This window comes from Hemitrygon akajei, chromosome 14 (genome assembly GCF_048418815.1).
Source record: "Hemitrygon akajei chromosome 14, sHemAka1.3, whole genome shotgun sequence".
Classification (NCBI taxonomy): Eukaryota; Metazoa; Chordata; class Chondrichthyes; order Myliobatiformes; family Dasyatidae; genus Hemitrygon; species Hemitrygon akajei.
The window spans coordinates 7,814,250-7,827,349 of NC_133137.1; the positions used below are offsets into that span (position 1 = coordinate 7,814,250).

At 43.1% G+C, this 13,100-nt stretch overlaps 1 protein-coding gene and 1 long non-coding RNA gene across 3 annotated transcripts in view; one reads left to right on the forward strand and one right to left on the reverse strand.

Annotated features, from left to right (window-relative positions):
- The window catches only part of znrf3 (zinc and ring finger 3), a 242,171-nt gene extending 236,835 nt beyond the window's left edge, over nucleotides 1–5,336 (reverse strand). Inside the window, exon 1 of one of the 2 annotated variants that reach the window (XM_073065444.1) lies at nucleotides 4,668–5,336. In XM_073065444.1, the coding sequence (XP_072921545.1) occupies nucleotides 4,668–4,877 (210 nt within the window). In that variant the 5' untranslated portion in view covers nucleotides 4,878–5,336. The remainder of the gene's footprint in view (nucleotides 1–4,667) is intronic. The other variant, XM_073065442.1, reaches the window with a different exon arrangement.
- LOC140738276 (uncharacterized) lies at nucleotides 2,439–11,804 on the forward strand. Its single transcript, XR_012101344.1, has 3 exons — nucleotides 2,439–2,533; nucleotides 5,814–5,954; nucleotides 9,388–11,804. It is a non-coding gene; the product is annotated as an uncharacterized lncRNA (long non-coding RNA).
- The last annotated feature ends 1,296 nt before the right edge of the window (nucleotides 11,805–13,100 follow it).

The window sequence follows — 13,100 nt, forward strand, 5'->3', positions numbered from 1 at the left end:
GAAGAAGGGGTTACAAGACTTGCAGGGTACACTGCTGGCAAGAATTAAAGGAACTCAGTGAGGTTTGGGTTGGAGAAGTGTACAGAGGTAAGAAATAACAAGTCATGGGGGAGATTGGGCTGAAATTTGAAGAGACAGAGACAGCCAGTTGGAATGACAGATTTTTTTACACTTCTAGTTAATTGAAACTAAAGAGTACCTCCTTCAGAGGCAAAAATAAAACAACCAATGCTTAGCAATAGTATCAAAAGAAGCTGACTGCAATTAATATAAGGGGAACTATCTTTAGCTTTAATCCACTTGGAGTTCAATGGGATTGCTACTGGATGGCACCTTTAATTCTGCAATCATTTCCAACATAATATTAACAAAACCCTCCAGAAATTTATGAGCTCATTGTAACCTGACACTGCTCTCTGAGCAACCATGAATGCAGTATCTTTCGACGGCGGGGAGGCTTCTAATCAAAGCATAACAGTAGACAGAGATAGAAAACAATGTTTGAAAAGTGGGCAATGAAAAGTAAAAGAGATTGACGGGTCACAACAGCACCCCTCTCACAACTCTCGCTCCCCCCTCCACCAACCCAACCCACCTTTCCAATACCCTCTTAATCACGATTTCCCGATTACTACCGACTGCCAGTAATAAAACCATACGTGCTTGCACCCCCCCCCACACACAAACTACTGCGTCTTTTGTTGTTTAAAGAAGGCAAATGTTTTGAAGAGAGATGCAATTTACTAACCAACAAAGACAACTGAAGGTAGATAACCACAAGATAGTCTTTCTCGGAGTTTCAAAGAAAAATAAAGAGCAAATCGAGAGAGTTTGGGTCTGGTCGTAGCCACACTAAGAGTATAATCGGTGCGCAGCCAACTTCACGAGCACTGCGCCGCCGTTTACAAGATCACATTTCCCGCAAGTCTCCGCACAACAGGTTGTGTCAAACCCATTGGATTCCCTCACAGCAGGAAGTTCGTGGCAGTGCTGCAGTCACTCCATCTTTCCCCATCAGAAGTTATTCTAAATGATCAGCTTTCATCAGTGAGACACTGAACCCCCTGCATGATTGAATAAATCAGGACGGTACCTACTAGGCTGAGATAGATACCAGCATACTCACGGTTCTTCACATTGAAAAATGTCCCTTTATTTGTGTATTTAAAACTGAAAAGTTTGAAACACTGTTAAGGTCAAACTGTATCTAAATTAGAGTCTCCAACCTGAAACACTGTCTCTGTTCCTCTCTCTACAGATGCTGCCCGGCCTGCTGAGCTTTCCAGTGTCGCTAGTTTTATTTTAACTGTAGGACTTGGAGACTTGAGGGTTTTATGGCTGAGGGCCGGCTCTGGAGGCAGAACAGACACACAAAGACCCATAGGAACTCAACGGTCCCGCAGCATTCAGGAATGTGAAAGAATAGTCAACTTTTCAGGTGGGGACCTCTCCTGAACCAAAACATCTGCGTGCTGTTGTGTTTTTATTTGGGAGGCAGGTTGGTCTGGCAGAAAGATACTGGTTTTCGAAAGTAACTGGATTTATTCTCAACACAAAGTACACTGCAGATGCTGTGGTCAAATCAAGACGTACCAAAAAGCTGGATGAACTCAGCAGGTCGGGTAGCATCCGTGGAAACGAGCAGTCAACGTTTCAGCCCAGTCCTGACTAAGGGTCTCGGCCTGAAACGTTGACCCCTCCTTTCAACGGATGCTGCCCGACCTGCTGAGTTCATCCAGCTTGTTTGTACGTCGGGATTTATTCTTCACCTGTGCCAAACCTACAGAGGAAGAACCAATTTGGAACGTTGTTGCAATTCTATCTGATGTACTTTGGGTGAGCTATGAATCAAGTCCACTCTCTAATAGATAAGAGGCAAGAGAGACTGCAGATGTGGAATCTGAAGCAACAGTGTGCCTGATAAACTCAGCTTATGGAGCAGCATCCGTAGGAGCAAATGAATTAATTGCCCACTTTTCAATTCCGCTCACCCCATACATACTCTTCAACTCCCTGTGCTCATCGGGCTGATGATTGTTCTTTCTCTCTAGGAAAGCAATTGATGCGGTTCTCGTTAAAATATTTCGTTAGGGGTCTACATGGAACAACGAATAGGCTGACAGAACTCCCTGTGCTCAGTTTTGGGAAAAAGGCAGCAATCACAGTGATTCCGACCATCGGGAGCCTAGATGGAAATCCAGGGACGCCAAATTCAGATATTAACGACAAATTCACCTTATGAGCAGAACCAGCTTAGCAGCAGTACTATTCGTCTAGATGAAATCCATTATATTTAGGACACTTAGACAGCACAATGACCTTGAAAATACCTCAGCCTCTTAGTCCCTGTACTTCATGTAGCGCACGATTAGCAGTTAACAATTCAAGTTTTATCTCACAGGCTTTTGAAATAGACGCTCGCTTTCTCCCGACACTGCCTTTTCACCCAGCCCGGCCTACACTTCATTCGAATACAAACTTCCGGGAAGCTACATTTCTTTACAATTTTTCTATTACAACCCTTCGTCGATTTGTAAGTATCAAAGATTGTTGTTTATTAATCCTCCTGTACAGTCACGAGCTACCGAAGAGCGACTCAGCGCAGGGTGTGTGTGTGTGTGTGTGTGTGTGTGTGTGTGTGTGTGTGTGTGTGTGTGTGTGTGTGTGTGTGTGTGTGTGTGTGTGTGTGTGTGTGTGTGTGTGTGTGTGTGTGTGTGTGTGTGTGTGTGTGTGTGTGTGTGTGTGGAAATCTTCCTTTGATGTTTGAATTAGGATTGCTTTGATGTGCGTCTAGACTAGACAAACCGGATTTAACTGCTGGCTTTGAAGGGAAAGGCAGTTTTAACGTCGCTAAGACAGTTATTAAACCGTAGCCAGAAGGCGGAAAACGTCCCAACTCGTGTCACACGTATTTCTAAACAAAATTGAACCCTCGTCTTCAGCTGCGGAGTACTTCTCGATTTCAGGTCAATTTCACTGATTTGGTGGGATCAGCCTCCCCCAGATCTGTCATCCCGCCCTCTGAACCCACCAACCTCCAGCGTCCCTCTCCTCCACTCTATAGATTGTCTGTAAATAGATCGCTTGCTGCACGAAGATTTGACTAACTTTTAAAAGACAAGGTAATGGGAAGCGACATTAATATGACTAAAATGCTTTTATACAGAAGAGACTGCTTGCAAATATTCTAACCTCCAGAGGATTGGAATGGTTTGAGGGCAACTTCAGACCCAAACTCTTCAGTTCCCCAGTTTTTCTTGCCATTTAATGAAAAGAATACAAGCGATATTGACGGAATTTGATGCAATTTGAAATAACACTAAATCAGGGCAAGTTTCTGTCTGATCAGTTGGTGGGTCTCTCGCTCTCTCTCTCCCACTCTCTGCAGCTGTAACAATACATAGACAATAGTCCCGTCCCCCCCAAAAAAAAACCTCAGAGGATTGAGTTACAAAGAAACTAACAGGAGGCACCTCCACTAGGGGAACGCATAAACACACACACACACACACACACACACACACACACACACACACACACACACACACACACACACACACACACACACACACACACACACACACACACACACACACACACACACACACACCTTTGATCAAGCGAGGAATCTCAAAGCACAGCACCTAGCTGGCCTGGAGACATCGGGCTATCAAAACATTTCCAAGACCGCTGCGCTAGAGGCACCTTATAACAACCCCTCCGACCGCTCTCATGCACTGCATTGCACAGGGAGTTATTATCCATCGCTGAATTAAAACCAAACCCAGGCTCAGAAAGAGGCACGGAGCGAAACAGAATACTATTAAAGACCGAACTAATGCTTTTTTTTCCCTATAACAAATAAACCCAGTATAATGGTTAAGTGGCTCTGTTAGTAGTTGCCATGGTAATCTGGTGCGGTGAATTAATAAAAACAAGGTCACGTTCCCAATCAGTGCAACTCTTTTAAGAGGATTTTTTTTCACAAGACCCAGATGCACTGACACCCTACAGGGTGGCGAACGCTGGTGTGTGACCAGGCGCAGTTTATTTCCGTCGAACGATCAGAGTAAAAAAAAATCTAAATCTAAACAGCAGAAAACAGAGAATGGGAATAGGTTACTCACAGGGGTCTGGGGAGCGTATATTGGTATCACTCAACGCGCGCTCTCTCCCCACGTGTATCTGAAGCCACGGACCCGCTCAGTAAAGGGCCTCCGCACACCACATTGCATATAACGACACGCACACACACACACACACACACACACAGTTACAAATGCAATCGGCAGCAATTAAACATCAGTAAATCACAAGGCATTTCATCTGCACTCAAAACACATCCCGGGACGAAACAACTCCAAAGCATTTTTTTTTTGCCCAGATGCTTAAAGAAAATTTCCAAACTTTGCAGCTCGAACCCACGGAAGTTTAAACATCAAGTCGGTTTAGACAAGGACTATTGACAGCGGGATCAATAGCTGGCCGTACACCACCAGCGATAAGCGATGTGGTTATGCATTTGAACCCACGTTCACGCTGCTCCACCAGAGGCCAAAACCGGAGCCATCTTGTTGAGTGAATAACCACTCTGCAAAACTTTTAAAACATTTTTATAGTGTGCCCGCAGCGCTACCGAGCCGGGATGGCGATGCTTTCTATTTTACCTGCACAATCTCCCCCTCTGCGCTGATCGTGGCTCCTGCCCGAGAGAATCGGCCTTGCAAGTCCGTTGTAAAAGTTGTATATTCACCATTGGGACTGGACTCGAAAAGCACTACTTCCACAAAGGCAGTCTCCTTGGCACAAACGGACACCAAACTTGCTACCGCCACTACCAAGAGCACAAACACCAACTTCGCTTCCCTTAACATCATCTTGCCGGTTGTACTAGCGCTGATCGGGACATAATTTCTGATTAATCCTGGCTTGCGCGAGGCTTGATGTTTCTCTTTTTCGTTGACAAATGTCTAGAAGAAGCAAACTTTGATTTGTCTCTTCTGAAGTGGAAATAAACCCCCAAAAATAAAGCGAAGACCACTTGGTGACTGGCGCGATCCTTGTCTGGACAGTGTGTCGATTTCACTGGCGCAGCCTTGTCAATTACTCGCCTCTCCTCCGCTCGCTCGCTCGCTTCTCTCCTTCCACGGCTCCACAAGGCGGCACCCGGCTTTGATCCAGCACGTGATCCATGTAGGGTTATCCCCACCCACCAATCTCTCTGACCTCTTCACTTTTCTACACGGCGAAAAAAAAAACGACCTGGGCGTTTTTTTTCTGTTTTTAAAATTATAAAAACGCGGAGCTTCGTTTTTCCGAATCCAGGCGCTCTTCACATCCACTCCACCAGGATGGCCGACCCCTATTTGCAACCCTCCATCCGGCTTTCCAAGAACTGCCGCAGCTGAAATGCGAGGGTAGATTTTACATACAGGGATAGAAATTCCGCTGCACGCTCTCCGGAGCTTTGCGAATGTGTTAAAAGTTAGCACACCTGTAAAACAGACCCCTCGACCGCAGATTTTACGATTTCTTAATAAAAATCAGTTTTGAAAAGCGGTAAATCAAAAGCGGTAACTCTCAAAGGGTCTACCACCGGTGAAAGGGAACACTCCTCCCCATCCCGCCGCACAACCGTGAGTAGAGTTAAGGGCAATCGTTGGCTTTGATACAGAAGGACTACCTCCTCTGATTTAATTCCAAAGTGGTAAACATGCGGCAGTCTTAGCGTCAATTGGCGTATAATGTAAGTGTAATTAAACCTTTTTTCTCTCTCATATTCTAACTACTTGTACCTAATCGTATAATCGCAGAAACAAGCCCTTCAGCCCATCGTGTCGATGCTGACCATCAAGTACGCATTTACCAGCATTTGGTCCGTAGATCTGCATGCCTTGGCGACTCCAGTGCTGGTCCAGATAACTTGAACGTACCCGTCTCCACCACTTTCTCAGGTAGCATGTTCAAGTCAAATGGAGTTTGTCATGTGCACAAGTACAGTGAGACATGGCTACGATGAAAACCTCGTTGCAGCCGTGTTCCAAAGGTTCGGCCAGCCCACTGTATATAAGTCATCGTGTCCTGCCAAAGGGTCTCGCCTGCCGAGTTCCTCCGGCATCTTGTGTGTGTTTGCTTGGATTTCAGCATCTGCAGATTTTCTCTTGTTTGTAAATCATACATTAATTATACATAAATTATACAAGATAGTGTAGAAAGGGGAATAAAAAAGGAGCATGCAAAACGAAACGTTAGTGCAACAAAGGCACCATAAGAGAAGCCCATAGTAGTGCAATATGTGCCTATAGGGTTTCCATTACTGAGAAGAGATTAGGTTATGCAGGTCCATATAAGAACCTGACAGTTGTAGGAAAGTAGCTGTTTCTGAACCTGGTGGAGTGGGCCATGGGGCTTCTGTATTTCCTGATTGTGACACCCTTCTCAGATCTCTCAGATTCACTGATACCCATCCACCCACCCACCAGCTCCACCGGTCCTCTTTGTGGACGTCTCAATTGTGGGGAAAGGTTTCCTACAATCTAACCAATCCATGCCCCTTGTCAGGTTGTACACCTAATTGCCAACTGTGCAGATAGCACCAAATTTAGAAAGGGACTGAACAGCTAGGAGGGCAGTGTGAGGATAGAGGCAGGATGATGCATTGTGGCAGAAAGTTTATTACAGAAGAATGCAAGGTTCTGATTATCGGAAGGGAAGACAAGGAGAGGCCAATGGGTGCACAGTTCGAAGCAGAGTTAAGGAACAGAGATATCTGAGCTATGAATACAAGATGTGTATGGCAGAGTAGATTGACAGAGGGGATAAAAGTGGCTTCATAAATAGAGATATAAGACTGTGCAAGGAAGTTGCAATGAATTTTCTTAAATGTGGGTGGATAACCATGTCCATCTCATACAAAGCGGTGGAGACTTTGGTGAGAGTGGAGATTAGAATTTATTAGATTGGTTGCAGAGATGAGAGATTTGGATGGGGGGTTGTTTGCCCTCGGAACAGAGGAGGTTGAGACAGATTATGGACAGAGCAGATGAAGAGGAACTATTTCCATTAGTGGAATGATAATGCTGAATGAAGAAGAGTAGATTGGCAAAGTAATCATTTCCAATGTGAGGAAATTTTTCTTCTACTGCCAATGGTCAGTATCACCAAAACACCTTGGAGATGGGGCAGCCAGGAGTGGCTGGGTAAAGGAGGAAGGTTAAGTCATGACAATTAAAAGATAACCGGGTTTGTTTGCAGAGAATTAGGGGGATGGTTGGATTGGAACTTATTTCATGGATTCTTTCCATCCTCCATGCTTCCTTTGATTTGGTTGAACATTTATTGGAAAAGAATATGATTTAAAAATAATTGTGGAGGAACAGAGGGAGCTTGGCATTCCACACCTATAGATTTCATAAAGTTGCAGTGCAAGTTAATAGGTTAGTTAAGAAGGCATATGTTGTGTTGGCCTTCGTTAGTTAGGGAACTGAGTTCAGAATCAGAACCAGAATCAGGTTTAGTATCATTGGCATGTGTCATGAAATTTGTTTTGTGGCAACAGTATATAGTAATAAAAATATGAATTAAAACAAGAACTATAAATTACAATTACAATAATACTTATTATAATTTATGATTTTTAAGTTATATATATATATATAAATTAGTGTTCTTTGTGAGTTAATTACCCATTCAAAATTCTGATGGCAGAGGGGAAAAATCTGTTCCTGAAATGTTGAATGTGTGTCTTCAGGCTCCCATACCTCCTTCTTGATGGTAGCAATGAAAAGAGAATGTCCTTAATGATGGATGCTGACTTTTCAAAGCATCACCTTTGAAGGTGTCCTCGATACTGGCAAGGCTAGTGGCCACCATAGAGCTGGCTGAGTTTACAACTTTCTGCAGCTTTTCCAATCCTATGCATTGGCCTCTCCATATCAGATGGAGATGTAACTGGTTAGAGTGCTCTCCACGGTAACATCTGTAGAAATTTGTGAGAGTCCTTGGCGACATACCAAATCTCCTCAGACTCTGAATGAGATATGACTGCTGTCATACCTTCTTTGTAATATCATCAATAGATTTTCAGAGATGTTGACAGCCAGGAACTTGTAACTGTTCACCCTTTCCACTGCTGATCCCCCAATGAGGACTGGAGTGTGTTCCCTCAACTTCTCCTTCCTGAAATCCACAATCAATTTCTCGGTCTTACTGATGCTGAAGGAAAGGATATTGTTGCGACGCAACTCGACCAGCTGATGTACAGGAATCTCACCTCGGCACACCCTCTCATCACCGTTTAAAATTCAGCCAACAGTAGTTGTGTCATCGGCAAATTTACAGATGGTGTTTAAGCTGTGCCTGGCCACACAGGAGCTGTGTGGTAATGTTGCACCTGTATAAAACTCTGGTGAGACCACACCTGGAATATTGTGTTCAGTACTGTCCACCTCATTGAAGGAAGGATGTGAAAGCTTTGGAGAGAGTGCAGAGGAGATTTATCAGGATGCTGCCTGATTAGAGAGCATGTCTTATGAGGATAGGTTGAGTGAGCTCGGGCTTTTTTCTTTGGAGTGAAGGAGGATAAGAGGTGACTTGATACAGGTGCACTAAATAAAAGACATGGATTGAGTGGACTGCCTGAAAATTTTATCCCAAGGTGAAAATGGCTAATATGCCCAGGGCATAATTTTAATGTGTTTGGAAGAGAATGTTAGGGAGTAAGTTTTCTTCCACAGAGTGGTAGGTGCATGGAATGTGTTATCCCGTGTGATGTTAGAGGCGGATATATTAGATATTTAAGAGAGGCATAAAAATGGAGATCTATGTTGAAGGGAAGGGTTGATCTTGTAGTAGGTTAAAGGGTTGGTACAACATTGTGGGCCCAAAAGCTTGTACTGTGATATAGTGTTCTATGTTCTAAGGAATACAGAATAAAAAGGATGAGACATGTGTATGAGGTTTCTCAGGGTGGGAATCAGTGATTCATCTCTTTGCCGCAAAGCCCCATTGAAATAACTCAATTTTAGAAGTCATTTTGATCACATGTTTTTGTCAGTTACTAAGAAAGAAATTTCTACAAAGGCCACCAAGGTCACCAGTAAAATATTAAGCAAGAAGTGAATATTACCACTGGCCAGCAAGATCGAGCAAACTGAGACTGACACCATCTTTCAGAATCAGGTTTAACATCACCGGAATATGTTGTGAAATTTGTTAACTTTGCAGTAGCAATACAACGCAATACATGATAAATATAGAAAAAACTGAATTATAGTAATTATTTATACATATGTATGTATATTAAATATTTAAGTTAAAATAAGTAGTGCAAAAACAGAAATAAAGCAAAGTATTGAGGTGGTGTTGATGGGTTTAATTTCTATTTAGAAATCGAACGGCAGGGGAAGAATCGAGGGGAAGAAGCTGTTCCAGAATTGCTGAGTGTGTGCCTTCAGGCTCCTGTACCTCCTACCTGATGGTAACAGTGAGAAGAGGTGCCCTGGGTGATGGGGGTCTTTAACAATGGATGCCGCCTTTCTGAGGCATTGCTGCTTGAAGATGTCTTGGTTACTACAGAAGCTAGTACCAATGATGGAGCTGCCTAATTTTACAATTTTATGCAACTTACTTCAGTCCTGTGCAGTAGCACCCCACCTCTCCTCATATGAGACAGTGATGCAGCCAGTCAGAATGCTCTACACCGTACATCTGTAGAAGTTTTCGAGTGTTTTAGGTGACAAACCAAATCTACTCAACCTCCTAATGAAATATAGCAGCTGTCTTGCATTCCTTATAGCTGCATCAATATGTTGTGACCAGGTTAGGTCCTCAGAGATATTAACACACAAGAACTTGAAGTTGCTCACTCTCACCATTTCTGGTTCCTCTCTGAGGATTGTGTTGTGTTCCCTTGTCTTACTCTTTGCTCTGACTATCAATTATTGTTCTTGTATTTCCTTAACTTTCTATTTCCCATCTCAGGCCATACATAAAACATCTTCCATTGTCCGCCTTGAAGTATAATGTTAGAGAATAAATACACACGCACACACAAATCATATACAAATCCACTTGTTAAAACTTTAAAAAAATACATTTTATGGGCTTAGTAAAGTGACATGTAAACCTGTGATCTTCAAAGCAGACCTGCATTCCCACCCTGCTAACTTTATTGAAGTTATAAACAGGCAATTTGGTATCTTCTGCTGATTACAGAGGGGGCTTGTAATTGATGCTGTGACTCCCTTTGATCTGCCCTCTGTTCCTGTGAAATTGGACCCACCATTTGCCACTAAGTACACGTCATTGTTTTGTCAGGCCAACTGCAATAACTAAGGACAAAATTGCACTGTTCTGGAGATCTAAATCAAGTGGCCTCTGACACATTTATTGTAAAATAAGATTATAAGAAGCAATACAGGAGAACCAATCAGAGCTAAGAGCCATTTAATAAGACCATCATTGAGTCTTATCTTCAAAGTCACTTTCCTGCGCACTCCCCATACCCCATGAGTTGCCATTCACCATTCACTCCACTTCTACGCTCTCTGCTGTTGAGTATTCCAGACAATCATGTCTCTACCCTCCTCATCTCCTAGAAAAGAAATCTTTCCTTATTTCCATCTTAAATGTTGACTCCTTACCCTGAAACTACACCCGCTGCTTCTAAATAATCCCACTCCAGAAAACATTCTCTCAATAACCACCCTGTCAAATTCCCTTGCTCTTTTATGTAAGGTCATCTCTCAATCTTCCACACTTCAATGAGTATAGGCCCAAATTCCTCATTCTTCCTTCATGTGCCAACTCCAACGTCCAGAATTAACTTAATTAACATTCTCTGTATGGCCTCTGATGGGAAAGGATCTTTTTTAAATTGCCAAGTCTAAAAGACTATGCTATGCTCCAGCAGAAACCTAGAAAACCTACAGCACAATACAGGCCTTTCGGCCCACAAAGCAGTGCTGAACATGTCCTTATGCCTCTATCAGGTCACCTCTCATCCTCTGTCACTCCAAGGAGAAAAGGCTGAGTTCACTCAACCTATTCTCATAAGGCATGCTCCCCAATCTAGGCAACATCCTTGTAAATCTCCTCTGCACCCTTTCAATGGTTTCCACGTCCTTCATGTAGTGAGGCGACCAGAATTGAGCACAGTACTCCAAGTGGGGTCTGACCAGGGTCCTGTATAGCTGCAACATTACATCTTGGCTCTTAAACTCAATCCCACGATTGATGAAGACCAAGGCTCCGTATGCCTACTTAACCACAGAGTCAACCTGTGTAGCAGCTCTGAGTGCCCTGTGGACTCGGACCCCAAGATCCCTCCGATCCTCCACACTGCCAAGAGTCTTGCCATTAATGCTATATTCTGCCATCATATTTGACCTACCAGGTCATTGTTCACTGGCACTGTCTTTTTCTGGAGCAACGTACAAACTCCACACTGTGCCACAGGCCAGCATTGAACTCAGGCTGGCTGGTGATGTGGGGCCACAGGTCTACTGGCCCCATGCTCTGTGCCCCAGTGTGGACTCGTTTTGTCCTGTCTCTCTTTATGTCTTGATGTCAGAGCTGTTGTAATTGATCTGTTTTATCTGTTTCTCAAATTTGGCATTTCCAATCTGTTGTGAAAGTGTGTGATAACTTGCTTCTTTGAAAGAATGAGCAACTTAAAAAAGAAATTCAAGGTTCAAAATGGGTTATTGTCATTTGTCAGTACACTAGCGCAAAGGAGAATGAAATGATTGTTACTCCGGATCTAACGCAGCATAAAAAAAACACAATAAGCATAAAGAACCCAATAAATATACAATAGATGTAAATACATAAGATTAGCTTTTATACATAGCCTGACTGTATATACATAAAGTGACGATAGGTAAGGAGTATCTTAAATAAGATTGACAGGAAATGATATGTTAGTGATGGAGGGGTGGGTAAATGGGTGAAGGTATTGATCACACTGATGGCTTGGAAGAAGTAACTCTTTTTTGAGTCTGGTGGTTGTGTAGCCTCTTCCCTGATGAGGGTGGGGCAAACAGTCTATGACTAGGGTGGGTGGGATCCTTTATGATATTGCTGGCCTTTATCTGGCACCTTTCTGTACACGTGCTCTCCTTTGCAAGCCTCCTTGAAAGAACTAGCTGTTTAAGGAAGAAGCTGAAGCCTCTGTTTAAAACACGGTGTTATTTCCCGTGGTTTGATTCTGTGCCTTGCTAACATTGTTGAGTTTGAGAAATAAGATGTGGAGATGGGTGCGCTGCCTATGAGTTCAATGCAGGTCTGGGGAATGAAATTCCAGATCGCTGTGTGGTGACCCCTGCTGGCAGGATGTGTCTCTGACTGTTCAAACAAATATGGTCAAACTCAGCGATAATCTCATTGTTAAAGGACCACCTTTTGGATGAGACATCTGACCCAGGCCATGTCCTCCTTCTTCCATGGACATTACAGACCGTTGGGCATTGTTTCAAAGAAGAGGAGAGTTTTCCCTCAAGAGCCCTCAGCCAACATCAATAAAACTGATTATTGTGTCGTTCAGCTAGCCGCTGTATACGAGAGCTTGCTATGACTAAATTGATGTCTGTTCCCCTTCATTCCAATAGCAATTTAATTGATTGTAATGCTCTTTTAGTAGTCTAGAGTGAATGAGAGGCTCGGTGTATATGTAACATTTTCCCATCTTCCCCTTTGGTTGAGATTATGTTATGGTTTCCTACTGTGTCAGCCTATCAGCAAGTTAGGCCTAGTAAGTACGTAACACTGCTGGTCCAAGGATACTCTGGAAAAGCTAATACAACAAACCAGTATCTGGTACATGTAATTAACTCAAGCTCTGTTTTTCCTATCTTCTCTTTCTGTACAGAATCGGAATCAGGTTTATTATCACCGGCATGTGACGTGAAATCTGTTACCTTAGCAGCAGCAGTTCAATGCAACACATCATCCAGCAGAGAGAGGGAAAAAATCATGATAATAGTAAAGATGTAAATAAATTGCGTATGTTGAATAGATTTTTCAAAATGTGCAAAAACAGAAATACTGTATGTTTAAAAACAAAGTGAGGTAGTGTCCAAAGATTCAATGTCCATTTATGA